At 36.6% G+C, this 27,298-nt stretch overlaps 1 protein-coding gene across 3 annotated transcripts in view; it reads right to left on the minus strand.

Moving 5' to 3' along the window:
- KIDINS220 (kinase D interacting substrate 220) overlaps window positions 1–27,298 on the minus strand; it is a 66,448-nt gene that overhangs the window by 35,983 nt on the left and 3,167 nt on the right. For all 3 annotated transcript variants that reach the window (XM_074152909.1, XM_074152908.1, XM_074152910.1), the window contains exons 2-20: window positions 25,357–25,455; window positions 24,046–24,144; window positions 23,667–23,765; window positions 21,229–21,330; window positions 20,681–20,779; window positions 19,562–19,759; window positions 17,382–17,480; window positions 14,763–14,861; window positions 13,952–14,050; window positions 12,796–12,973; window positions 12,108–12,272; window positions 10,511–10,690; window positions 9,959–10,124; window positions 8,934–9,085; window positions 6,324–6,613; window positions 5,127–5,267; window positions 4,234–4,477; window positions 3,977–4,065; window positions 2,854–2,998 (exon numbers count right to left, since the gene is read on the minus strand). In XM_074152909.1, coding sequence (XP_074009010.1) covers window positions 2,854–2,998; window positions 3,977–4,065; window positions 4,234–4,477; window positions 5,127–5,267; window positions 6,324–6,613; window positions 8,934–9,085; window positions 9,959–10,124; window positions 10,511–10,690; window positions 12,108–12,272; window positions 12,796–12,973; window positions 13,952–14,050; window positions 14,763–14,861; window positions 17,382–17,480; window positions 19,562–19,759; window positions 20,681–20,779; window positions 21,229–21,330; window positions 23,667–23,765; window positions 24,046–24,144; window positions 25,357–25,455 — 2,743 coding nt within the window. The remainder of the gene's footprint in view (window positions 1–2,853; window positions 2,999–3,976; window positions 4,066–4,233; window positions 4,478–5,126; window positions 5,268–6,323; window positions 6,614–8,933; window positions 9,086–9,958; window positions 10,125–10,510; window positions 10,691–12,107; window positions 12,273–12,795; window positions 12,974–13,951; window positions 14,051–14,762; window positions 14,862–17,381; window positions 17,481–19,561; window positions 19,760–20,680; window positions 20,780–21,228; window positions 21,331–23,666; window positions 23,766–24,045; window positions 24,145–25,356; window positions 25,456–27,298) is intronic.

Consider the following 27,298-nt stretch of genomic DNA (forward strand, 5'->3'; position numbering starts at 1 on the left):
TGAACTTTCTGGTATTATATTTTAGCTCAGTAAGTTCAAAATTATCTCAAGTCCCATCTAAAAATATCATTTGACAACCTAATAAAACTTCTTGCAAATACTGGTCAGAACGTGAGACTCTCCAGAACTGTCAACTCCAGTTCCAGGTTAAAAACTAATTACTAGCATCCTGTTACAGGTCAGTCTTAAGCTTCTTTAACAAAACCCAATAGAGAATTTCACACAGCATTAATTTCTCAATCTAAACACAAAAATCATGCTAATACTGTGAAAGATCATCTGTGCACTGGCATATGAAATATGGTCAAAACAAGCGTAGAACTGCCACTTTCAATAGCCAACAAAGTAAAATTCAAAGCTATAAACAAAAGACTGTTTTACTTTAATAAGGCAAGGTATGAATTACAAATAAAGTTAATTTCAAACAACATAAAAAGTTAATGCCACAGTTTACGCATTTCAAGTTTTAGCCAGTTTTCTAGAACTGCATTATTAATATTGGTGATGATGTATAACTTACAGCCTGAAGGCTCTGCTCATGAAGCTGTTCATCAAATCATCATATATAACCCCAGATTATAGTACACTAAAAGTATTCTTGCAGGGTGTGTGTTTGTTTGTTTTTACAGCTCACAGTTTGTGATTTTGTTACACTTACACATTTGCACTATAATTTGCCAAAACCAGACATTTTGTGCTACAAATTGTAACAATGCTAACAGACGGCACATTTATTTAAAAGATTTGCTCAGAATTTTAGGTCTGTTGTCACATATGAATGATCGCTAAAAAAGGGGAAAAAAGCAGGGGCAAATGGGGAAAATGACATATTAACCCTCTTCTATTAATTACACTAGCATTAAGTTAATGGAATGGAAAATAAGCCACAGGTAATTTTACTTAATTTAGAAAAGCATTTACATTTAATTCTTCATAACCTGAGTAAAGGTAAATTAGGACAATCCAAACTATGCAAGCACTGGGAATGGAACTGCAGAGAGACAGCCAACCCCTTGGTGTTACCCAGGCTGGTTCGAGAGAGGTGAACCTCAGCTCAAGAGACATATAACTGTGTCCTCGGTATCGTAATTCCTACTGAGACGATCACTTTGGCACTGCACCAGACCTGAACCAAACTCCACCTACTTGTGACATGCTGGGAATAAGTACTCACAAATGCAGTGTTAAGTTGGGCAGTGGATGCAGCATTGATACTGCTGCAGCAGGTTTCCACAACCAAGCGGATCAGCAGTAATCAGTTCAGTTTTGGCCTGTGTTATTACTCTGTGCATCTATTCATAAAGCAAACACCTGAAGTGAGACTTGAGATGGTTGCAGCAAGTTTCTTAGCTCCAGCCATGTGCTGTGCAGTAGAGACAGGCTGATTTCTGAACTGCACCCAGCGCAGGCAATATGGCTACAATCACCCAACACAGAACTCAATGCCACATCTGTTGAATCCATCCTTGACACAGCTGCAGGCAACTGTGATATTTCTGTATCTGTGAAAGTTTCCTTCCTAAAATTCTATCAAATGATCCAGCTCTCATTAGAAAATTAAGAAGATTTTTTACTAAAGCATTAAATGTTATCATAGAAAGACATGGGGCGTATTTCTAGAAATGACAAAGATCATTTCACATAATCTGTTATCGCTTGTATTACTGGTAGCATTGTACTGTAGTCTTCCTAGCAATCAAATGTTATTAGGCGTACTGAAATCAGAAGTTTTAGAGATTCTATTTTCATTAACATAATCCAGAGCTTCTGATAATTTGATGAATGTTGAAATAACTAAGAAACAAGAGCAGAACTCTTTTTCTTCAAAACACAGTAATATTCACTCTGTTCTCCACTTGCACAGTGTAGTACTTCTCGTAATTTAGTGAGATCCTTTATCATAAAACCAGGAACTCAGACTAAAAGAGTTGAAGTGGCATAAAAACAAGTAATCCATTTTTTTCAGGGGAAGAGTTCTACAGCACAGGAGCTATAAAGAATAGAATTGATGTCATCCTCCAAGACCCTCCCTAAAGTGTAATGTAGGAAGCTGTAACTAGGACCAATTTGTAAAGGAAGAGCTCAGAGGTGCATTACTTCTTTAAGACATCACTGATATCTAATGGGTCAACAGAAAAGCTACAATTGCATGCAAGATTAGATAGACAAGAAACAAAACAAAAGCAGAAATATCTGTGTAGTAAACGCAAGGTTTTTTCAAGTAGCTATTTCAAATTTTAAAAGCACTATTTGTCCTTTCCTCAACTCAGCCATAGGTAGAAGAACTGTTTACTGTCTCTTCAATCATTACGCTACTCAGTATTTTATGAGCCAATAAACTTGCTTACCAGTGGCAAGAAGTTCTCCTGAATTAACCTGCCTGTTTGTATCCTGTCTTATATAACAAGCCTAACTTAATATACTAAATATGCATGCTAAATAGCACTAAAATATTTTTAAGTATTAAAGACAATACATTTGGCATATCTGTGAATCCCTTACATTTTCCAGGTTTTGTCTTGTAGTTTACTTTTTAAGGTAACAGCACTATGAGCTTTGTTCACATTAGAGTATTAGAAATTGAAAAATGTATTTTACTATCCCACTTCAAAATTAGAAACTGTAAAACTTCTTAAAAATGTAGTCTAGAATCATTTGCCTCCCAACTGAAGTCAGTGAAACTACAAGTGTATTTAACTCTATGTAGAAGAGTCTATAATCTTTGCTTGTGCTCTAAAAGAGTTTTTCAGAAGGATTTTCAAAATCAACACATGGACCGACTTGTTAAATTTAGTTTACTACAAGCAATCAAAACACAATGCTGTTTACCGTACACAAACGTGCCACACTTACCTGTCACTGAAACAATATTTAGCAATCTTCTCATGGTCTGAGGACTGATATCACTGAACCAATCCTCTGTAACCAACAGCTTGGTCAAATCAAAAGACATCTGGCGGGTAATGGTACGCTGCATCTGGCGTCTTCGGTAAGTATCCTGATAATGGTACAAAGGAAGCAAGGAGTACTGATTGGTATCAAAAACTTTTATGTATTTGAAACACTTCAGTTTTACTTGATTATAAAGTTAGAACCTTTGTAGATATGTCTGTGAGGTTGACATGAGATACCACAAAAATATTAACAGAATTTAATTCTGATTTAGCTGCGTAACAGTTGAACATGATTTCCATATAACCCAAGAACTGGCAAGAGTCAGACATTTTACTTCCATGCCAATTCTGAGGGGGCAAAATACGGACACAGTGACGTATTTTGTAAAAAGGTTACTAATTTCAGCATTGCCATCGTTGTTTCCTTCTGTCTCTACAAAAAGTTAATGCCATCCATTTACTAATTACATTTTAAAATGAAAGTGAAATTAAAGAGTGGTTCCTCTCCCACAAAACTTCCCAAGTCTCCTCCTATGGCAGCTCAAAACCCTCAGAGACAGTCTGATGGCTTTCTAGATAACTTTTATTCAACCACTTTATGATTTTATGAAAGATAGGGAAACAGAACGCAGGAAAGAAAGTGTGGTGGACACATTGCAGTAAAAGTCTAGTACTAGAATAATCTAAATTCCTTGATTGCTCGGTTACTGCCCCTCGTTGCAAGATCCTCTGATAAAGTGATACTGGGCATATGCACAAAAATCCAAAATATGCACACATACATAGATCATAGCTACTACCAGTATCCTGTAACATCTCAGCATTCAGAGAGAGCTGAATTTAAGTATTTGTGGAAAAGAACACTTTGGTGACCAAGGAAACTTTTTACTTTTTGATAGAGCATCAGTCTACTGATTTAAGAATGTACCTTTCCTACATGGATCATTTATATTAATGTCATAAGAATGGTCTGATAAATCTTCCACATTGACATCATTAAAAATGTGAAAGAAAAAAAGAAAAGACTAGAAGACAAAAAAGGTATTACCAGTATCTCCACTTAGTCTAAAAATCTTTCTCACCCGCCTATTGAGAGCAGTTTTGCTACCAAGCTTGGTCATGTCTCCAAGACTGTTCTGTGAAACTCTCCTGTCAACCTCTTCATGCAATCCTGTGGAAAGGAAAACAAAAGGCAGGTATTTTCTCCATTCATATACATTTGACTGATCTATAAAATAACACTAATGATCTACAAATTATTTAAATAGCTTGTTCCAAAAATCAGATTTTTGGAACATTGGTTTTGTAACTTTCATATCATTCTCCTGCATAACCTTACCTGCATTATCTGTGTAAGGAATATCCCCATTAGTTGTCGAAGCTACCATCAGTTTTTTGGCATTACTAAGTCCTCGGCTATTCAGAAAAACAGGCAAATGGACTATGTTTCGCATGTAATCATGTCCATTTATGTTTGAATCACGTAGAACACTGTTGAGATTCTGGTTAATAGCCTTTATAATAATGTGTGGGTCACTTGCAAAAATAGCAATAAACGGGCCTTTTGAAAACAAGACTCGCACCTGTAAAAAAAAGTAGACAGTACACCTTGTTAATAATAATTAATAGTAACTGTGGATCATTTAAATGTTTGACTCAACTTTTTATATTCATTCAGTTTGAGTTATAAACTTCAGAGGGCAAGAGATGTATAGAGATATCAGTTTCTTCAGTACGAAATATCTAATGTTTGCAACTTACCTACAATTAGAAATAACCATACTTGAAAAATTAGCTGTAGTAGTTACAGTGGAAGTCACCACCAAGAAGATACCATGCAGTAATGTCCTAGCTCCCTCCCAAATATCTAGCATTTAAGTATTTTTCATCTAAAGTACTTCAAAAGTAAGTATGAAAAACTCTCCAAACATTCCAAATTTGTTTCAACAGGGTATTAATTTTCAGTAATTTATATCTGATTATTTCAAAACGTTTCACAAGTATTAAAATGTACAGTCCCTATTGGGATTTAATTTTCAACTTCTAAAACCCATTGCTCTTAGTATTGGAATTATGCCAACGTACACAAACGTTAGAAGACTACAAGACAGACTCTGTATATATGCCTTCTTTCTACAGAAAATACACAGTAACTGTATGTATCTGAGATCATCTATGGAAGAGTTCATCCAGATAATCCAGAGATCATCTTTACAAAATGGTCCAACTCACCGTATCAAGCATCTGTAAAACTTTGTCCTGTTCACAAGCATCCAATCCATCAATAATTACAACAAGCCTTGTCTGGTTCTGAGTGAAGCTGTCAATGGTTTTTGCCATTTTGGCCATTAGTTCCACTTCACATTTCAAAACCTACAAAAATGAAAAGAAGGAAAAGACATCACTATAATACTTAAAACTCACAAAAATCCATATAATTCCTTTTGCAGATTGCTACCTGTCCCAAAAATACTTCAATAAGATAACAAAAATAAACGTTTATAAATACCCAAAGTCCTAAAACGTCACTTCCAAAAATTTCTTATTTGCACAAAAACGTACAGCAGAACCACATATTCCACTTTAACATAACAAACTATCCTTATTTAAATTCTATTACAATGTTATTTAAAAAGCAAGTAATATTTATGCACTGTAAATCAGTATTTCAAAAGTAAACAAAAAAAGTATTTGTAGCTTCAGCTAATCCTCAAAAAATTGCTTGCACCATAAATACCAATCAAAAACCAACTGGCAAGAACCACAGCAGCCAGACACAGATAAGGCCTTCTGTGCTACAAAAATATTTGCACAAAATATTGTTAGCCAACGTATTAGCCATAATCTATGGAGTTAACCATCACGATGCTAAAATTTATTTCCAGATAGGAGCATATAGGATATTTGATGACAGCCTGATGAGTACATTTTTTATCAGTTTAAATACAATCCAGCAAAACAATAGTATTTTCTATCATTTTTCATTAAATACACGAACTGTTCTGGAATGTTCTTCAAGTGCTATTATTCCCGTCTTAGTAAAGAGGCCTTGCAGACAACCAAAGTTAGGCTTGTTTTTTCACCTTCGGAGTATTTTAAAGGTTATTCTTTCTAATTTTATGATCTAAAGTAAGCTTTTACTAAATATTGATAGTTTAGAACATATGTTTTCCTTCCTCACAGCAAAAACAAAATTAGAAACTGAAAACTTAATCCACATTTAACATTCCTGTTTGGGCAGACAGATCTCATACACTAAGCATTAACAACCAGTGAAACAGAAGTGCTCCCTTTAGTAAAGACTCACCAACTTTCATTCTAATATTGTGAGACTTGGCCTGATTAAATAAATGCTGCCGCATCTTAGAAGGCTACAGGTTTGGGGTTTTGTTTCAATTTTTTTAATGGCCAATTCATGTAAACGCTTACCTTCATGAACCCCTCACTTTTCAACTTGTGAAGCTTGGAAGCAGCATTGTGAAGACGTTTTCTTTGAGAATTCAAAACGGAATCCATCACTTGCCACCACGTGCGACAATTCAAGATAAAGGCCAAACCAACAACACAGGTAACTGATATGAGAATAACATTCACTGTCATGTTGGCTGGCTCCACATTAAAAATCGCCAGCAGGGCAATTGCAGAAACAACGCAAGACAGTATGAACAGGAAAATCACAAAGGATGGGAGGCAGCAAGTTTTCTTCCATTTCTTTTTACCTAGGAAACAAGTATTTGTTGTTAAAATCAATGTAAAATGTAATTACAGGTGAGTACAAAATCTATTAACTTGCATACTTCTCATAAAACACTAGCTTGCACAAAAGGTTACTGCAGTGTTACCATCCAGTCACAAACGTGAAAAAAAAATCATCTAAATTTGCCAAAATTCTTGGAAATTATGAAGTGGAGATATTCCTTTAATCTTCAGTTTATTTCCATTGTTTCAAGAAATCTACGCTGGATGGAAATGATCTTTACTAAATAGATTTTCGTTTCAGTGGTATCATCTCTTTTGTGACATCTCTAAGTGTATTTATATACGTAAATCTTAGGAAAACAGTACGGTTACTAATTGGTTTTAAACAGAAACATGATACTTAAATTATCTAATAGTAATGGTGCCACTGGAGAAATAAATGAAAATCGCAAGCAACAGCCTGAAACTATCACTTCTTATGTGCTAAAACATACACAAACAAGGGAGGACTCGGTATGGAAGGTATGGACAGATCACAAGGGCCTCAGTAAAGAATACAGACCTCCTGACTTTAACTGGATTGATAAGGAAGAGACAAAGAAATATTGCAGCTGGAAGTTAGCACAGCTAAAATAGCAATCAAAGAAACAGCTTTTTTGCCAAAGCAGCAGCCTCTGCCTTGAGGATCTGGACACACCTAGTGATGTGCACATCTAGAAGATTCACATCTTCTGTACACGTTTGTTGATAACAAAGAACGGAAATAGCAATAATCTAATGCAAAACGATGACTGCTAAAAATCCATATTTGAACTGGAACAGAAAAAAATCAAATTTTAAACATGCTACGTGGAATGAATATTCCAGGTTTATACACAGCCCACGTATGATATTCTAGACTAGGGTATGAGCAGGAAAGGCCTTTCACATTACCGACTTATGTGACAGATAGGATTGTGATGCAGGACAAAGCAACAGAAATGCATAATGACAGGAGCGAGGGGCAAGAAGAGAAAAATAACAGCTCAGTTATAATTACAGTCAGTTCTAGACATCTTGAATTAGGGATATAAGCTTCCTCTAGCTAGAAAGAGACAGAACTGGATTAGAGAGAGACTTAGGAATCATCAACAATGAAATGGCAATTGCATAGGCTTGGCTGTGAGTTTACAGACGTAGCAAAAATTAAAGATACAGGAGACTAAAAGGAAACCGATATGGAATTTTTACGAACACCTAGAGACAAGAAACCTATGACCCTAGACCTATAAACATCTTGAGACAAGGAGAAGACGTGCAAGATGATCAAAGAGATAAAATAAAAAATATCAGTTAGATAATTTGGTAGAGCACAGGAAGGCAACAGAGCCAAGGAATGTGAGAGAAATATAAGATTACAATGAAAGCACTACACTGCCATTCTCAAGTCAATTTTGGGAGAAATTACAGCATCATGAAAGCTGTTTCACAGAGGTTAACGAGAAGAACTGCAGAATGTTTATTAATATGGAAATAAGGGTGAAAAACTCCACGTCTCACTTTCTTAAAGAATATTTAGTGAATTTGAGAAAGAACATTGACGAGTGAGTTGTGTTCAGCACAACTTTGTTAAGAGGAGACAGCATCTAATAGATTCCTCAATTTGTGGTCAAGGTCAAAATGAACTGAGAAGTAACTGAACTCAATGTAGAAAGAAGTCCTCTATGAACTGAAAGTTACCCTCAAGAACTCCCTTTTCTTCACAATATCATACTCTGTTCTGCATATTTTTTTCAGAAATCTGCAGGTGTACAGAAGAAAAACGTTTGTTCCATTTGGATCAAGCAGGAATATTTCATCTCACCTTACCAGCACTGATCACAGCAATATAAATTGGTGATAGGTAGAAAGCTTTGGAACAACATGTTCTACACGTTTACTATTTCCAAGAATAAGTAGTGGTCACTCATAACAGCTCTGAATTAAAAATCTAATAAACTAAATAGAAACTTCTCTTAGCAATACACAAAAGTAAACTCTTCCCTTTATCTAACTTGGCCACAATGACTTAATTGCTAAGGAAAAATGCCATGCTGCATCTAAAAGGATGTAATAAAAATATACATTTCCACTGATGCTTCTGAAAACTATACTTCACAGAATATATTATATTAATAAAATCAAGGTAAGCAAAGAAAACAGGGCATTTTTCTCCCCAAAACAATGCAAAGAGTTTCCCCTTCTGTATGAATTTCTGCATGGCTAAAACAAGTTTCTAAAAAGAGCTTATGTGGAAAACAGAACCCTGATAATGGTGCATTGAAATGGAATAATCGGATATGTCATTCAGGTAATAAAAACCTTGTGTATCTTCTGTCTTGAAAACTCGAAATAGCCTTGTTGCTAAGAAACCAAATTCCCTTTCACACGCATCAGAGAGGGTAGCAATCATCTCCGCCAGTGACGTTTCTCCACCTACACTGGACAGTCTATTGTAGTCTGTAAATAGAAATCTGAAAGAGAAAAAAAACATGTATTTTGTATACTTTAGAAAGCTCTAGGTATTTTCTGGCAACCAAAACAAAAATCTTCCTGCATCTCTGCAGCTAAAAGTCTTTTCAAGTGGCACAAAATGTAAAATACTTAAATACTTATTTATTTTTTTTTAAACTCTACATGACATTGAAGTATTTATTTATTTCTTCTCCTGTTATCAACCTCTTCTAGCCCCACTTCCTATTCTAAAACTTGATTTCTTAAGAATATGAAAATGATAACATCACTAATGGTACATCAGACGGCAGTAAAAACATAAAGTTATCTTTATGATGCAAAACATAATATTGACAAGTGTTTCTAAAATTGCATTCCAAACTATCTGCAAATATTTATGGAGGATTAAAAAAACCAAACCAAACCAAAACACCAACAGAACAATATCATATAAAAGCACCATGAAGCTAAAACACAAGTCTCTGAACAATAAGAGTAAACAAAACTATAAAATACATGGCATAAACCTCCTTCCTTTCAGGTAAACTAGAAGTTTTGAGCAGTCTGATGCTCTAATACACAGTAAGCTGTACCAGAACACTAAATTCTTACTTTGTCTTCTACAAATTTTTCTTAGTATGATAGTCAAAACCCCTAAAACTAAAAAGCAGTAACTTTCACTGACTTTGGCAGAGAGGTTTTTTTGGAAACACTACTATATTCTTCACAATGAAGAATTTAACTATGTGGTCTTCTAGGGCTACCATTTTTCAAACAGAAATCTCAACAGCTTTTCATAGGAAGATAAACATGCACATTAATACACACAGTTTGAAAAGTATCAGAATGAACCTGAATTATTAATTGAAGACTAAATAAATGAAATAACTAACCTGACAGGTAAAGCTTTAGTGGTTTGCTCTGGTAATTCTGGGGGGTTCACAAACATGAGTTTGAGAAGTAACTCTAAATATCCAATGTGTCTTGCCAATCTTGCACTTAACACCCAGGCCCAGTTCCAGCTCTCGCCTTCTCTTCGGCCACCAAAGTAAATTACAGCTATTATATTAAAAATTAAAAAGAAAAAAAAAAAAAGAAAAGATGTTACGGCTATATTTTAGTCAATGTTCACAACTGAAAGAACCATGAAGTTTGAACAAGTAAGGCATGAAATTGCGTAAAAGGAGTTGAATTTTTAACAGTTATGGCTAAAAATGACAGTGTTAAGAGTAAAATAATGAAGTTAATATACAAAATGCTTCTTTGTTTTCAAGAATGCCTGTTCACAAATTACATGCAAAACACAAGGAAAGGGTCTGAAGGGGTCCTATTTTCTGCAAAAACATTTAGTATTTTTTCTGAACCACAGAGCACATCTACAAAACAATAGTGAATTCCAAAAACAGATGAAAACCTTCACAAATTTCATATAAAATAAGACTTACTAAAGAAAATGTAGAGAACTGCTAATAAGCTGAGAGACACTGCTATTCCAAGCTTTGCATCCACTGTGAAAGCAAGCAATAAACCCAAACCTCCGCACAGCAAAAGTGTGAGGAATACAATAAGCCAGGAGAACTGAAACAGAGGTTCAATCTGCTGTCCTGCAAAAGTCTTCATTTCATCTAAAACAAAAAGACAAAGACATATTAACGTGTTAAATTATTCTAGAACAGAAGGCAAAGGCAACATCATAATGGTCATCTTTGAAAACAAACACTTTTTCACTAGACTATATAACTTTTTTTTTAATCAATAATAAGGAAAAGACAATGATGCTTGAATTCTTCTTCAAATGTTAGTGGCAAAACCCTAAGTTTTCATCCACGCAATGAATGAAACCATTTAAATAATAATACTTGCAGTGTTTGCTGCAGATTTTATACTTTTAAAGGCATATTAAAAGCCATGCCATCTCCTGTCCTCCTTCAAAAGTTTAAAACATATTTTATGACACCAAGAAAAATAAATCCACCTTATCTGTCAAAAAAGCCAAAGCAATCCACCCCCCCAACAACCTCCATCACTGAAATCTGGAGGCCTCAGTATTTATTTGTTTGTTGATTCATATTTACTAAAACAGGAATTCCTGAAGAAACTTATTTAGGATCTATTGAATAAGAAACACCAAATACGCAATCCAGAAGATGAAAGAGGAACAGGAAGAAAATACCGAAGAAGCATTTTAAAAATATAAGAGCTCATCAACAATAAACGTCAGAGTCAAATATGTACACCGCTTTGTTTATGACATGGGGCAAGAGGTGAACAAAATGAATGCAGAGACCCCGTTGGTCTGTATTAGCCAAATAGTCTATATTTGACTAATATAGAAGCTTTTAAAAACACAGAAATCACAGAAAGTAAGAAACATCAAGACTAGTAAAAGTATTTTGAATTATACTGACACATCTCAGAAAAACATCCTTTGTTAGAAAAAACCAAAACTATAAATAAGATGCCTGTTTCCACTGAGAAAAATATTGACACTCTTCATACACTGCATTTGCTTTCCTCTGTCATTTCGGAAAGTTCAGAAAGCTCAAAGCAAATAAAGGAAAGGGGAAGAAAACTAGATGCAGAGAAAATATACTACAGAGAAACAATATTAATAGTCTGTTAATAGTCTATTAATAATATTTGTTCTTAAAAAAAAAAAAAGACACACAGGAGGCACAATAAATAAATCCTGCAGCAAAAGAAGTCTGAACTCAATTTGACACACAAACACCCTCTAGCAAGGCATATTTCAGCAGCCACATTTTCAGCAGTACCTATAGGGTAGATTCACTGCCTCAGGAAACCCAGGGGACAATAGACAGCAACACTTAAAAGACTGTCTTGACATTGTATAAATGAACAAAGCAACCTTTGGATGAACTGATCACACTAAAATTTAACTCCTGTCATCACAGAAACAGAGACTGGATACAATATTAAATGGACCAAGAGCTGTCGCAAAAACTGGTAACTCCCATGTGATGCTTTTCATGGATAGATTCGAACATACGAAAAGAACCCAAAACCTAAATCAACTTTTACCTTCCAGTTTCTTGAGCAGAAAAGATTTTCCACTTCCCCACTGTGCATATAAGCCTACACAGATAGGAGGCTGCATGGTTGGTTCACTCAGAATATCAGCCAAAGCGCTGCTGTACAGATCGTAACCCAGCATGTCACCGTCAGATTCCGTGGGAGATAAGTGTCCTGTAATACAAACGCTATGTTACAGAACTTTGCTTTAAGAAATCTGTTCAATATGACAATTTTCACACATGAAATTATGACAGGTTTACCTATATTGTATATATACTCCTCCCACATAATAGCTGTTATTATTAGTACATTCTTGTTCAAAGGAATTTTAATTAGGTCACATTTATGTGGACGATTTATCAAAATCATTACAGCTTACCACAAGAGACTCAAACAAAATCCCAGATCACAGAAAATAAAATAAAATAATTCCTACCCAAGCAAGATCTAAGTAAAAACAAAAAGATCAAGAGAAATCACACCGTATCCAATGTCAAAACTCAAAAATAAAAGGTACATTTGACCTCTGTTAGGCTTTTAGAATGATGAACTTCTTGCCAACTGATTTTTTTAAAAGCTCTCCCATTAGTTGCAATATTAAAAAAACTAAATGTTTTTTTCAAAACAACTGAATAAACTTGATTCTCAATATACAAGTGATTAAAAAAATATAAAATGAAACACTTAAACTTACTTGCTCCAAATATCTGTGTTAAAATACTCTTCTGGTGGCTACAGTCAATATTGTAAGGTGTTTCTCCTGTTTTGTTGGGTCTATAAAGCAATCTACCATCTTTTGGATTTCTTAAGAGTAATTCAGCAAGTTTACGGCTCCTTCCACGTATGGCAATATGAAGTGGAGTATCTCCTTTCTGCAATTAAATGAATAAAACAGTAATACCTAACATGAATTCCTAAGAGTATGAACAGACCATATGTTCCACAGTGTTTCAGAGGCGTTATTTACTTGAAATACATCTTAAGGTATTCTCAACACCATTAACACCTTACAGCAAGCATTTCTTTCCCTCTTGAAAAAGCATTCAAAAAGTTTTAGGAAAGACATGCGAAAAGGCAGTTCTAAATATAAGGCACTATCTTCTTTCTTGACAGTTTATAACAATAGCTTAAGGTTCATGAAAACTGTCATCTGTTTAGAAACAAGTGTCTACTAGTGAATTCAGAGACTGATTTGGAACAAGAGATACTCCTTGTTAGAATTACTTCAACGTTTGTTCAGAATTCTCCAAAAAAACTTTCCGGTGAAAGTTTCCTCACATTACATCAAATCAACATTACTACTTATTTGCCCTAAAGATAATACTAAGAGGTTAAAAATCTATCAAACAAATGTTCCTGTATTTAAAAGGTTTACAGTCAAAGTAGTTAATGATAAGAGGACAGCAACAAACCACTGTATTTGTCCTTGGCATTGCTTAATTTAACATCTATTAATCAAAAACAAGTATCAGTGACAAATAACCACTCTCTACGCTCTTTTTCAAGTGTATTAAGAATCAGTATTCTGATTTTTATTGTGAAATAAAAGTGAAGTGGATTTAAGAGAAATTTTTATTCCTGACCTGGTATTTTTTCTTTTCATATTACTAAAAGGACTCTAATACAAACAAAAATTCAATATATCAGTGGTGGGAATTCATTTACATTTAAGTATTCTGATCTATTTAATTATTAAACATATGGGAGACTAAGTATTTAAGTATTATGGTCAATTTAATTAAGCAGCATATGGGAAGCTGCATTTCTGTAGTAGCCTTGACAGCTCACTACAAAATTCTGCTTCAAAACTAAAATGATTAAAAATAGTTAAATAAACAAATATTCTTTACCTTGTCTACAGCAGAGACCTTAGCTCCTTTATCCAGAAGAAGTTCTACTATTTCAATATTTCTCATCTTGGTTGCCTTTATAAGCGGTGTTTCTCCGTCCTAAAAGGGAAAAGTAGACCTAATAAACAGATTTTCTCTACACCCAAAACCAAGCAAAAACTAGTGATAGCGTAACAAATTAAATCCCAAACTTTTAAGATAATTTTTTATTTAAATACGTTACTGTGCAAGTAACAACACCTCAGTACATATGTTACTGAAAAATTATTACAGACCCTGTATTCTAGACTGGTTAGAACCACAGAACAAAACACATTTCTGTTAATAACAGGCTCAAACAAAGACAAGATTCAGATATAATACAAGATATTTGAAAAGAGACTCATGGAAGAGGTAATTCGCTGCTGTACATACTACTTTCTCTTTTTTTTTCACTCCTGCACACGCAAGAAACAGCAGTCTGAACTTTTATGCTTAGTAATATCAGAAACCTCTTTTCCTCAGTTTCCCGTAGCATCTGCTCTCTACTCCCTATTGCTGGTCATGTCAATGGTGCGGAGGTAAAGTATCCACACTTTCCCTGCTATTGACTTTTAGTAGTAGGTGATACTTATCAAAGGGGACATTACCATCATTGAAAATAAATTCCGCATTTCAGAAAATTTATTTATTTATTTATTTTTATTTTCAGCATGCAAGTTACCAACACTTCACAAAAACTCAATTTGGTATTATGGTCTTAACACCACATAGGGGTTAAGAAAAGTAGAGATGTTAAACAAAGCGATTAAATTAAAATTCTAATCATTACCTTTGTACATGTTTCAGTATCAGGGTTGCATTGCAAGATATCCCTCACCATTGTAGCATTTCCTTTCTCAACTGCCCAATATAATGCAGTTTTATTATCCTGCAAAAAGAGGATATTGAATGTTAACAGTACTTTCATTCAGTTGGATTAATTTCAAAAACTATATACAAAGTACAAGCACTACATTGAAAACAGCACATAATACAGCAAATTTTAGCACAGCTCAAAGGGAAACGCTACCCAATCTAACTGGCACACCAGTAGAATTTTGGAGCACAAGTGGAAATCTGGCTAGAAAACACAAATCTATTTTAAAAACCTGTGCAAAATATATTAAGAGCTTTAATAATCCAAGGAGATTCAGCCTGTCTTGAAACGATTTCCAAAACTACATATGAGTATTCGGTTCTAACTCAAAAATACAAGTTTTCTAATGAAATAAAACAACTTTTTCCCAGAGTGTTGTCATCTTTACCCCTATTGTGGAACTGATGTTCCTCTGCAGCCTTTTTTTTTTTTTAAAAAAAAGAAAAAAAAATATTTCTCTCCTGTTAGAACATGGAAGTGCTAACCACTTCCAGGCCTTTAAAAAAAATTTCAATTTTATTCTCAATTTTACAGCATAGCCTAATAAAACCGTTGAAGTGGTTGGCTGGCCTAAAAACAGGCCATGCAAGCTGAAAAGCTATAGAAATAGATAAAATCAACACAAAGTACCGGAATGCAGATCAGCCATACACTGTATCACTGAAACAGGGGGAATGGTTGATAATTGCAAATCTGCTTGTGTCATTTTTTTATTTTTATTTTTTCCCTGTCAATGTGGGCTATGCCAGGAAGTGTCCACACCTGCACCTTTCGTAGCTAAGTGACTGCACCGTGACTCTTTCCATTTCACACACATTTGTGCAAATTTGTGTAAAGGCATTTAAGAAAAGCCTCTGAACATGCACCAGCTTCTAAGCAGGAATGTCAAAGTCCCCCTTGCAGCCTTCTCCCTTGTTTGCTTCTCTCATTTGCAGCTCTTCCTCTCCCACTCATGGGCTTCACAGCAAACTGAGTTTAAAGCCTTTCTGGAGAGTTTCACAGGCCTGATCAGTAAGATTTCTTTCCTTTCTGCTCACCTGGGCTTGGTGTTCAGTCAGATGGCTTCCAACAAGACACCAGCCTAAGGAAGCTGACTCCTCGCTAGCAACATCAGCTGCATAGCCAGGCACTGGTCTCCCACATGCTCTCAGCTGGGCCCTTCCCTCTTACCAGAAGGGCTGAGGACACCACCTGAGCCCCACGCTGCCCCAACGCTCCCTCACAGAGCCCTGTAGTCATGCTTTATCTGCTCAAGGTCTTCCCTGCCTAGTGTCCATACGAATGACTGAGCAGCAAGGCTGCAGTAAAGCTGGACAAGAACTCAGCAAGCTTTCCAGAACATCATGGATTTGGGCACACAGCAAATCTCCCCAGAACAGGTCTGCCTGGCAGAGAGGTGCTGCGGGCCCAACAGCAGGAGGGTTGCTAAACACTAGCACTCATCACTGATTTTGATACTGCTGGTCCGAATCTGGAGATATGAAGCACACAGCCAGAATTTTCCCCTGATCGTTCTCACTGCTGCTGTGTCAACAGGGCCACAAATGCATTCTTTAGATGAACCCCCGCAAATGGCCATATCACCAGCCTCCCACCACCAGAAGTCACAAGCTTCCCCATCCCTGAGGAGGCTGGGTCCTCTTGCTGCTTCTGTATTGCCTCGGTCACATCCAGACACTGAAAAATCCCCAATTTTCAGACCCATGTCAGCAAGGAACTGAGACACAAAATTCCCAGTTTCCAGTAGCAGGTTAGGGGAAGAGATCCAAATGCTACTACTACTCCAAACTAACAGCTTTTTGGCTTCTCAAAGAGGCTCTGTCTGCATCAACAGTAGGCACTGAATCCTTGCAGCTCACAGTGACTAGTTAGTTTTGTGTTCAAACTTGGCAGAACATATGTGCCTGCAAGCAGAGTGATCTGAATAGCTTCAAGCGAAAGAAAGCAAGTTGAATGTAACGATAAAAACAAGTACCATGCTGAGTAAGAGAGCTCTCAGTGGAAGAATAAAACCAATACCTTAATCAAAGGACAAAAAACAAAAGAAGGGGTAGGCAGAAAACATGGAAGTCACTGCCAACACTGCTTAACGTGAAAAAGGAAGTTACTGAAAGAGACAACAACCAACCAAGCATAGTGACAGAACTGCACTAACATGTAATCTAAGGTGTAGTGGATTTTAATATATTGATATTACATTTAAAATATTAATTATTAAAATAGCAATAAGGGGGGCTTTAAGTACTTAATTATTTCAAATTTGTTCAGTAGTGCAGAAGTAGTAAGTTCAATTTACATCTTCTGCTTTTCGACCATTATATAAATTAACTGAAAAAAATGTTGCTTGACAAGTCATTACAATAACATATGTCTTCTGTCTTAAAAACTGCAGAGCAACTTGATGTATTTTTAATGTTTGATGGGAATCTGAGTTTCCTACAGAGCAGACTGAGCAAGTTTTTAAAGACCTGTTTTTAGACACACAGTATAATTGTTTGGCATTCAGACTACTTTTTACATTGTTGTACTTACCTGACCTCTGATATCTATATCAGCATATTTATGGAGCAGGGCCCTCACAATCTCAACATGACCTCCTCTAACAGCCCCAATCAGCACCGTATCTCCACTCTAGAAAAATTGTGAAAAAATATTGAAGATGAATTAATAATGTTTAGCAAAAAGAAATGCAACACAGAGTAAGTTACAGCCTCAAAATATACATTATGCCTATTTACATTAAGAAATCTGCACTCATTTAAAAGATATAAAAAATAGTTCTACCTCTGCAAAAAACAGGTACATAGAAGAAAAAATTCTGGACTCCTTTCTTATATATATTTTTTTTTTTTTTGCAAAGAGATGAAACGTTATATATATTTATTGCAAAAAAACCACCCCAAAAATAGGTCCAGCTTAAACCACTATCCTAAAAATTAACAGCACAAATTAATAAGGAATATGAAAAAAATCCAGCTGTTTGCTATGTTCCTAGGAAGATCAACCACTCACAGTTAATAACCTCTTTACAATCAGACAAGTAATTACTCACAGTAATAACCTCTTTACAATCAGACAAGAATGTTGGCTGTCTCCTTTAGATGTTTCACAGCTGACAAAAGTTCTTCAAGAATTTTAAAGAATTTTATCTCTTTTTTTTTTTGGGGGGGGGGGGGGGGCGGGGCAGATTTGACTGCTATCCTGTTAACATACACTATGCTGTTATAAAGAAAAGAAGCAAAAGGCTGATTTTATCTCAAATTTATTGAAAGAAATAAATATTTTACTGTGATAAAGGGAGTTGTGTATATGTAAAATAGTTACAAGTCTGCTTAAGGCTTCTGGTTTTAACACACTTGGGGATATGTCAGAATTTCAGAAAATGAAATCCTGAAATTACCTAATAAATTTTTAATGATGAAACAGGAAAAATATGTATCACAGGTGTGGAATCCAGTAAAGCTCAGAGCAGTAGTAGATCCCCTATCAATCACATTCGTTATATTCCTGGCTGCAAACCAAGAAATTTTCCTAATGAAAACCTACTCTAGCATCTGAAACTAAGGCTAGCCATTGTTTGACATGTTTTTGGAATACAGTCAGCTGGACTGAAAGCCATAATTTATCCTTCCTAAAAGCACAGGAATGCAGACAGTTGTAGAATTCTGTGACAGAAGGGGTGGGAAGGGAGACTGCAATGTATCTTCTTAAATATTTAAAGTTTTGCTTTGATATGTGCCCGAGATCAAATTTGTTGTCACATGCAACACCAGCTCAGTACATAACCACCTAAGAAAAGCACTAAGTTGACACTTGAAATACAGGAAAATACATCCAAAAATCCTTTTAAAACTATGAGGCAAATATTAGGTTTTCCTCTCTTCTCTGCAACACCAAGCAATTCAATTTAGGGATTGGGAATTCAGCCTCCAAACCATATCGCTGCTCTGAACTAAGATACTGATCTTGACAGAGGCGTTAAGTATCTCACCACCTATAGCCCCAAGGATGCAGTGCTTGGTCTGCCTCTGACACTTTAGAAAAAACTGACCACCAAGAGGACACCGCAGACAGTCCAAGGCACATGCATAAGCAACCAAATAAATCCCAGAGTGGCTAGCAAGCAGATTCGCACTCTGGTCACTGCCTTTCCTGCACACCTCTACTGAAAAATGCAATCGCAGCTCAGGTACACAGCACAACTTTCAACAATTACATTTACATTTCTTAACCCCAAGATGAAGTCTTCCTTTAATATACACAAAATTCCTAGTAAAAAGTTTTACTGTAAAAGATAAAGGTAGATGCTGAATGAAATAGGTCTTTTTTTATAATATCGCTTTACAATTTTAACAGCACTACCATATGTATTAACGCACAGAACACCCACCCCAAACCTGTAAGTTAACTCAGTATTAGTCTTATGTTAGAGATACAACAAATACACAACCATAAATCATTTCCACGTCCTATGGAAACTCACAATTCAAGAATCTCAAAGAAAAAGAGTAGTTTCTGTAGTTTACCTTCACACAGCAACATTTGCCACTTAACATAGTTGGAAAATAGCAATACATAAAAATACCCCTAGGTGGCAGAAAAATTAGAAAGTCAGAAGAATCACATACTCACAAATTTGCATACACTGGTATTTAAATATATATTATTATTACATATCTATAAAATCACAATTACAATGAAAATTTACTCACTCTATCAGGAATGTTCACATAAGTTCCAGCATCAAGAAGATCCTGCACAATTTCAGTATGGCCCTCTTTTGATGCAATCATCAAAGCTGTATTTCCATCTTTATCTGTTAAGTTTACATTTGGGTTCCTTTTCAGTATTTCTTTTACTGAGTCAGTATAGCCACCCTTCACTGCTACAATAAGTGCAGTCATAGAATTCTTTAAACAGAAACAACAGATTTTATCGTACAGTGGACATACAAATCATCATTATATCAGCAGTTTAAGTAACAAAAAACACTCCCTGACATTACTTTCTCATCCATCCAAATGTTACTTCAGTTTCATATTTTAGAGTGCGCTTGCTATGTTTTTTTAAAAAGAGAAAGTACTATAATAGAGAACACTTCAAATGCAAACAGTGAAGCTAAGGTCAGTTTATTCTAACTCCTCTATGTCGCACGGTAAAGTAATTTTCTTGTCATATGGGAACATAGTATTATCAAAGCACCCAGTTCTGCCAATACCAATCACAAAGAGGTTTTCTGAAGAGCTTCAGAAATAACCATATAAACACCAGGAAGTTGTCTTAATTTTCTACTTAACTTTTACTGAGTATTTTTTTTTGACAAGCATTTTAAGTGTCTTACACAACAAAAAATTAAAATCTGCTTCATTTAAAAACAATATACAGCTGGAACCTTCTAAAAATTTCCGGCTTCTGAAAAGGCACAACAGCCATTATTATTTTCAAAAGATGCCTTGTATTTGACTTACTTTTCAAATAGCAATGAGGACTAAGCTGTTTGACTTAGGCTTGGGTACAGAATTAATTTTGATAGTGTTAACCTTCAGAGAACAATAACCTGAATTCATTTATGTTCATTAAAATTTACACTTTACATAACAGTTTGTCAACTGGCAATGCGACTCCCCAGTTACATAGCATTTTTATTACAAGGCACAACGAACTTTAAATAATCTTCACATGTAATTTGCAAATAGTTGGAAAGTAATACACTTCAACATCAACATTTCATCTTGTTTCCTGTAGTTCTTGCTATTTGTATTATAAAACACAACAGGACACAGAGATGTATGTACCCACACCTTATCACCAGAAAATGAACAGTTACTTACAGCTCCTTCTTGATCAACATCAGCTCCCATTTGCAGCAAGTATTTCACACACTCCAAATGACCCTTCCTCGCCGCCCAAACCAGTGGGGTGGTTCCATACTGAAAAAACATTTATAACATTTTTATCATATCGCTCTCTGTATTTAGTATCCCCTACAACCTAGTATTCATCTTTATTGCTTTAGTTTTTACAAAGATATAATTTGGTCTTGTGAATTAATACAAGCATTTGAAAAGGCATTTTAATTTTTCTATGTAGAAGTCAGCTGTAAGAATAATTTTTCTATGTAACCTAAGATAACAAGATTTCCAATAGCTAGGAAAACAGAAATATGCTCCACTGAAATAACCATCTTCAGCATACCATGGAAAAACCTCTTGCAAGTATAATGACCTACTGTAGCATACTAATTCTAAACTCATGGGCAAAATATAACAGGGGGTGTTTTTCCAGTCAAAAACCCAAGACCCTTTTTTTAACAAAATTTAGTTTTACAAGAAATGTATCAAGCATTAAAGACATTACATATTATATAAACATAACTTACTTTGTCAGAGCAGTTCACTTTAGCTCCATATTGCAGTAAGAGATGTACTATATCTGAGTGGCCCCGTCCTGCTGCCCAAATAATTGGATAAACACTATATTGCTTAGAATTAAAAAAAAAAAAAAAAGGAAATAAAGTCATAGTGTTAATTATTTTTCATGAACAATATAGATCACAATGCTCCAAGAGACAATAAACCCATAGAAGAAGGAATATACAGAAATAAATCTAACTACATATCAATAACTGTTGCCTAGTACTTTGTCTGGATGTTATCTAGTAAGACGTCTACCGTTTTGAATCCATTTTGGTTTTTAACTCCTTAAACAAGGTTTAAAAATTCACATCATTATCTTAATATAATCATTTGTAATGTAAGAGAGAATCAACAGACAGCTATACAATATCCCTAAGTAACCAGGGCTGCAGATAGTCAGGTCATACGTGCAGAAGCTGCATCTGCAAACCAGATGAAATCCACCCCCAGAAAGGTAAGTCATCAGGGTTCTTCCCTGATTCTTCACTGTTGCCTCAAACACCAGAGCGCTGACAGTATAAACAAACTGTTCATTTCACTTTCAACATGCCTATGGAACTGGGAACTACCGACCTGTCAGCCTCACCTCTGTGCCTGGGAAGATCATGGAGCAGATCCTTCTGGACACCATGCTTGGGCACATGGAGGACAGGGGGACGATTCAGGACAGCCAACATGGCTTTACTAGGGGCAAGTCCTGCCTGACTAACCTAGCGGCCTTCTATGATGAACTGACTAGGTCAGTAGACAAGGGGCGACCTATGGATGTGATCTATCTGGACTTCAGTAAGGCCTTTGACACAGTTCCTCACAACATCCGGCTTGCCAAATTGGAGGGATACGGATTGATGGGTGGACAGTTCGGTGGATAAGGAATTGGCTGAATGGTCGCACCCAGAGGGTGGTACTCAATGGCTTTAAGTCCAGATGGAAAGCAGTGACAAGTGGTGTCCCTCAAGGGTCCGTCCTGGGACCAGTACTGTTTAACATTTTTATCAAAGACATAGACAGAGGGATTGAGAGCACCATCAGCAAGTTTGCAGATGACACCAAGCTGTGTGGTGTTGTCGATACACCAGAGGGATGGGATGTCATTCAGAGGGACCTGGACAGGCTGGAGAGGTGGGCCCAGTTGAACCTCATGAGGTTCAACAAAAGCAAGTGCAGGATTCTGCACCTGGGCCGAAACAATCCTCGGTATAAATACAGACTGGGGGATGAGGTATTAGAAAGCAGCCCTGAGGAAAGGGACTTGGGGGTGCTGATGGATGAGAAGCTGGACATGAGCAGGCAATGTGCTCTCGCGGCCCAGAAGGCCAATCACATCCTGGGCTGCATCAAAAGAAGTGTTGCCAGCAGATCCAGAGAGGTGATTCTGCCACTTTGCTCTGGTGAGACCTCACCTGGAGCACTGTGTGCAGGTCTGGAGCCCTCAATATAGAAAGGACATGGACTTGATGGAGCGGGTCCAGAGGAGGGCCACCAAAATGATCAGGGGGTTGGAGCACCTCCGCTACGAGGACAGGCTGAGGGAGCTGGGGTTGTTCAGCTTGGAGAAAAGGAGGCTCCGGGGAGACCTCATAGCGGCCTTCCAGTACCTGAGGGGGGCCTACAGGAAGGCTGGGGAGGGTCTGTTTACAAAGGCCTGCAGTGACAGGACGAGGGGCAATGGCTTTAAGCTGGAGAAGGGAAGATTTAGATTGGATATTCGGAAAAAGTTCTTTACCATGAGGGTGGTGGAACACTGGAACAGGTTGCCCAGGGAGGTGGTTGAGGCCCCTTCCCTTGAGATATTCAAGGTGAAGCTCGACGAGGCCCTGGGCAACCTGGTCTAGTTGGGGGTGTCCCTGCTGACTGCGGGGAGGTCGCACTAGATGACCTTTGGAGGTCCCTTCCGGCCTGGACCAATCTATGAATCTATACTTTTATAGAAAATGCTTATAAAATAAAATAAATCTCAGTATCGTAGTTTAATTCTCTCTCAAATGTGTGGTACACATTTATATGATCTAGTCCATTTGGTAACTATTATGAAACAATTTGTTTTAATTGTTGTTTCCAAATTGCACATATTAGTTATTCCATTAACTTAGACACAGAAAAATAACAACTGTTATACAAGTAGCATTAGATACACCACTTATCTTTTCTATTATTTCCTCTCCTGCTAATTTGAATCTCATTAAAAGCTACACATTCAATTATCTTAACTAAAAAAATTAAAATCAATTAAAAACAGTGGCTGTCATGCAGATTGTTAAAGCAATCCCTTTATTAATAAAGTACAGTGATTAACATTATATTGCAAAAAATGCGAAACGTTTAATCAAGATAATAAGATGAGTGTACAATTCAGGCCTTTAACGTTTGGGAAGAGGGGATATTTAAGACTAAAACTTACCATTCCCGTGATGTTTGGATTTGCTCCTTTCTCAAGCAGCAGTTTAGCTACTTCAGTACGGCCTTTATATGATGCCCACATCAGGGCAGTCCACCCTCCCTGGCAAGCAGAATTCAAATAAACGTAAAAACCAAAAAATACTCTTCAGAAACCTAATCAGTGACTTTTATTTCATTTTGTATTTGTCCTAAGACTGTTTTTCAAGTCCAAAATATAACAAGGACTGACCACAAAACCATTTTAACAGCACTGAGTACATAATTTAAGAATAAAAGAGCTTTGGTTTGTTTTACAGAACAGAAAATCTCCAACTCCCAAAATTGTTAATATTACTAAAAAGATGGAAACTACTTTATTTTTACACTAGGACAACACATACCAAATCCCGATGCTCCAAACTGACATTATAATTGAGTAGCTCTGCTACAATAGCTGCATGTCCTTCTTTAGCTGCTGAAATAAGAGCTGTCCAGTTATCCTAGAAAAAAGAAGCAGCATTTTTAAGTGATATGCAATATTCTCTCTCCACTCCTCAGTTCACTGCAGGTTAACTTAAAAATTTTATGCAGGAAGCAACACCTACAAAGGATCAGAGAATGAGGTCAAGAGATCAGGAACTGCTGGGTGAGGAGAAGATGGCAACCAAGACCACAGAAAATGCTGGTGGTCTGTCTCCATATACAGTGAGTAACACCACCCAAGGGGCTAATACACAGGGGAATTTGGACCGCAGCTTCTTAGATTTATGACCACTTCAGAACATACATTTCCTCTTGCATTACAACTTACCTTATATCCACTATTCAAATCATGTCCAGGTGCGGACTACTGTTTTATGTGCTACACACATATAAATATAGCAACGGTTTATACAATAAATGTTCTTCAGATAAGTATAGAAACTGTAACATTAACAGCAGATGAAATGAAGTATTTCCAAAAATAGAGATATTTGCTGGGTTTTTTTTGTTTGTTTGTTTTTTAATTTTATTTTTAAAAAACAGGTTTCATACCAGACCCTTCCTGGGTATCTGCATGGCTACAAATAAACTAAGTGCAGAGTGAAAAGAACAAGAGCAACAACCTTTTCCTGTTTATCACTCTTCATTAGAATACACAGACCTTTCAAAACTTTTTAACAACACCTCTGTCCTATTTCTGGGAATCTTTCACCTAAAGTCAACCCCTTTCGCAAAGGCAGGAAGGCAATATATAAATTTGAAACCCTTCTCTGTCACTGTTCTGGCTTTCACCTGAAATAATCTTTTAACCTAAATTCTCCCTCAATATTTATTGAAAACACCAAAATCAAGAAAAAACAAAACCAACATACTACAACATCACTTTGACCCATCTTTGATGCTTTATTTCTCTATTCTGCCTACCTTTTTATGTCACAACTACTGACAATCCTATTACAGCTTCCTAATACTCATTTCCAGAAGAAAGAGCAGCAGCATTTAGCAGAGACGCTCAAACATTTACATCATCTGAAACATCCCTATTCTTTACAAGGCATCTTAACAGAGGAATAGAGTCAAGTAATTTTGGGTTAAATTTCTCTTATATATCATCATTTTCCACCTTTTTTTCTCCTCAACACTCACCTAAATACCTTCTCTTTGCCTGCTTCTTAAAATTTCTTTTTCCTCTGTTCTTAAGTACCATCATATAAAGCACTAATACTTACTGCATCTTCCAAGTTGCAATTAGCTCCCTTCTTGAGAAGCTCCTGGACAATTTCTAAATTGCCTTGCTCAGCAGCCAACATGAGTGGAGTCTGGCCATTCTGAAATGAAAATGATAGGAAAGTGATCCATTAAGAAGTGATGCAAATGATGCACATTCACCAATAAAAGGCCAAAAACTACAGAGAAACATTGTTTCCGGTTTTTAATTGCCAGTGAGATGCACTGGGTTTCAAACCAGGCAGTGATCTTGCAGTAAAAATGGGTAACATGATATTAAACCCTGTCCCACAAGAGATAAAAATACCCAAACCAACCAACCAAAAGTTTCAGATATTAGAAATGGTTCAAAAAAAAGAGTTACGTTGTTAAATATTTATCTGAATCATTTATCTACTGCAGATATCTCTAATAAAGCCTGTTAACGCTTTTACATCTTGAAGTAACACAGTCAGAGTTTATAAATGAATAAATAAACAAACAAATCTAGCCCAGGAACCACAATGGCCATTAAAACACGCCCACTGATTCAAAGGAACAGTAAGATTTCTTGCTAAAGGCTTGGAAAAAATAGCCAAGTTCTATACCACACTTTGGGAAATCATGCCTGACCAACCTGACTGCCTTCTGTGATGACATCATTGGCTCAGAGGATGAAGAGCCAAGATGTTGTTTATCCCATCTCTAGCCAGGCTTTCAACACCGTCTGCCTTAACATCCACACAGACAAACCAAAGTACAGGCTAGATAAATGGACAGTGAGGTAGACTGAAACTGGCTGAACTGCTGGGCTCAGAGGATTGTGATCAGTGGCACAAAGTCCAGCTGGAGGCCAGTCACCAGTGCAGTAACACAGGGTCGATACTGGGGCCAGTACTGTTTAACCCCTGTATTAAGGACACAGTGCACCCTCAACAACTTTGCAGCCAACATGAAGTTGGGAGGAGTGGCTGATGCACCAGATACTTGTGCTGCCATCCAGAGGGACCTGTAGAAACGGGTGGACAGGAACCTCATTGATCTGGGTGCAGGTGTTCACGGTTCTGCATCAGGGGAGCTGCCCAGGGTGTCTGTGAAGAGAGGCTAGAACTGCTCCATGCCGACACAGCCAATTCCAGCCAGCTCCAACCAACCTACCTCAGGACACAGGACTAGGCAACGTCCAGAGGTCCCTTCCAAGCTGTGCTTTAGCAGTACACATGAAAATCCCTGGTTTAGCATGAGCATTCCTCTTATCTCCTTCTGAATAGTTAATAACATCACTGGGATCGCCTTCCACAGGTGCATAACATAAATGGGTAATAACCTGAACTGATCTCTGAGCAAGAGGGGTTGTGGATGGGAAAATGATCCCCCTCCTGTAAGAAATGTCATAGAGTTGTTGAGTGGCTCTGGTATTCTTAGACAGATGTAAAACTTTTCTGTTAGGGTACTGAAAACATCCTTCCCCTTTTGCTAGGACATTCTCAAACATAGCTTCAACTATTTAGCAGATCACAAAGATTTCACCAACAAAGAAACAAAAGATAATCACTACACCTGTGGCGTTCAGATTAACTCTCAGAAGTTGTCCAAGAGTCTAGACATGCCACAACAACTAAATGCCCATATTTTTCACAAGCACATCAAATACTGTATATCTGTACATCACAGCTAAATAAGTATCGGAATATCCAAATTATGAAGGGGCACACCTGTACCTTTTTAGAGAAGTCATTCAGTGGTGATACCTTACAGATTAGCTCTCTTGCAGTCCATGAGAACAAAAGATTCTGAACTGAAGATACAGAAGGTACTTCAGTATCAAGAACAGAAGGAACGGCACAAAGGAAACTGCAGGTTTTTAGGATCAAAGTGTATCACACAAGTCAAGCATTTATCATTAGCTGTTAAGTAATCAAAGTATCCAGTATTAGAGAGAGAAGCACATGGGGAAAAGAACAC

The sequence above is a fragment of the Numenius arquata genome, chromosome 9 (genome assembly GCF_964106895.1).
Source record: "Numenius arquata chromosome 9, bNumArq3.hap1.1, whole genome shotgun sequence".
Classification (NCBI taxonomy): domain Eukaryota; kingdom Metazoa; phylum Chordata; class Aves; order Charadriiformes; family Scolopacidae; genus Numenius; species Numenius arquata.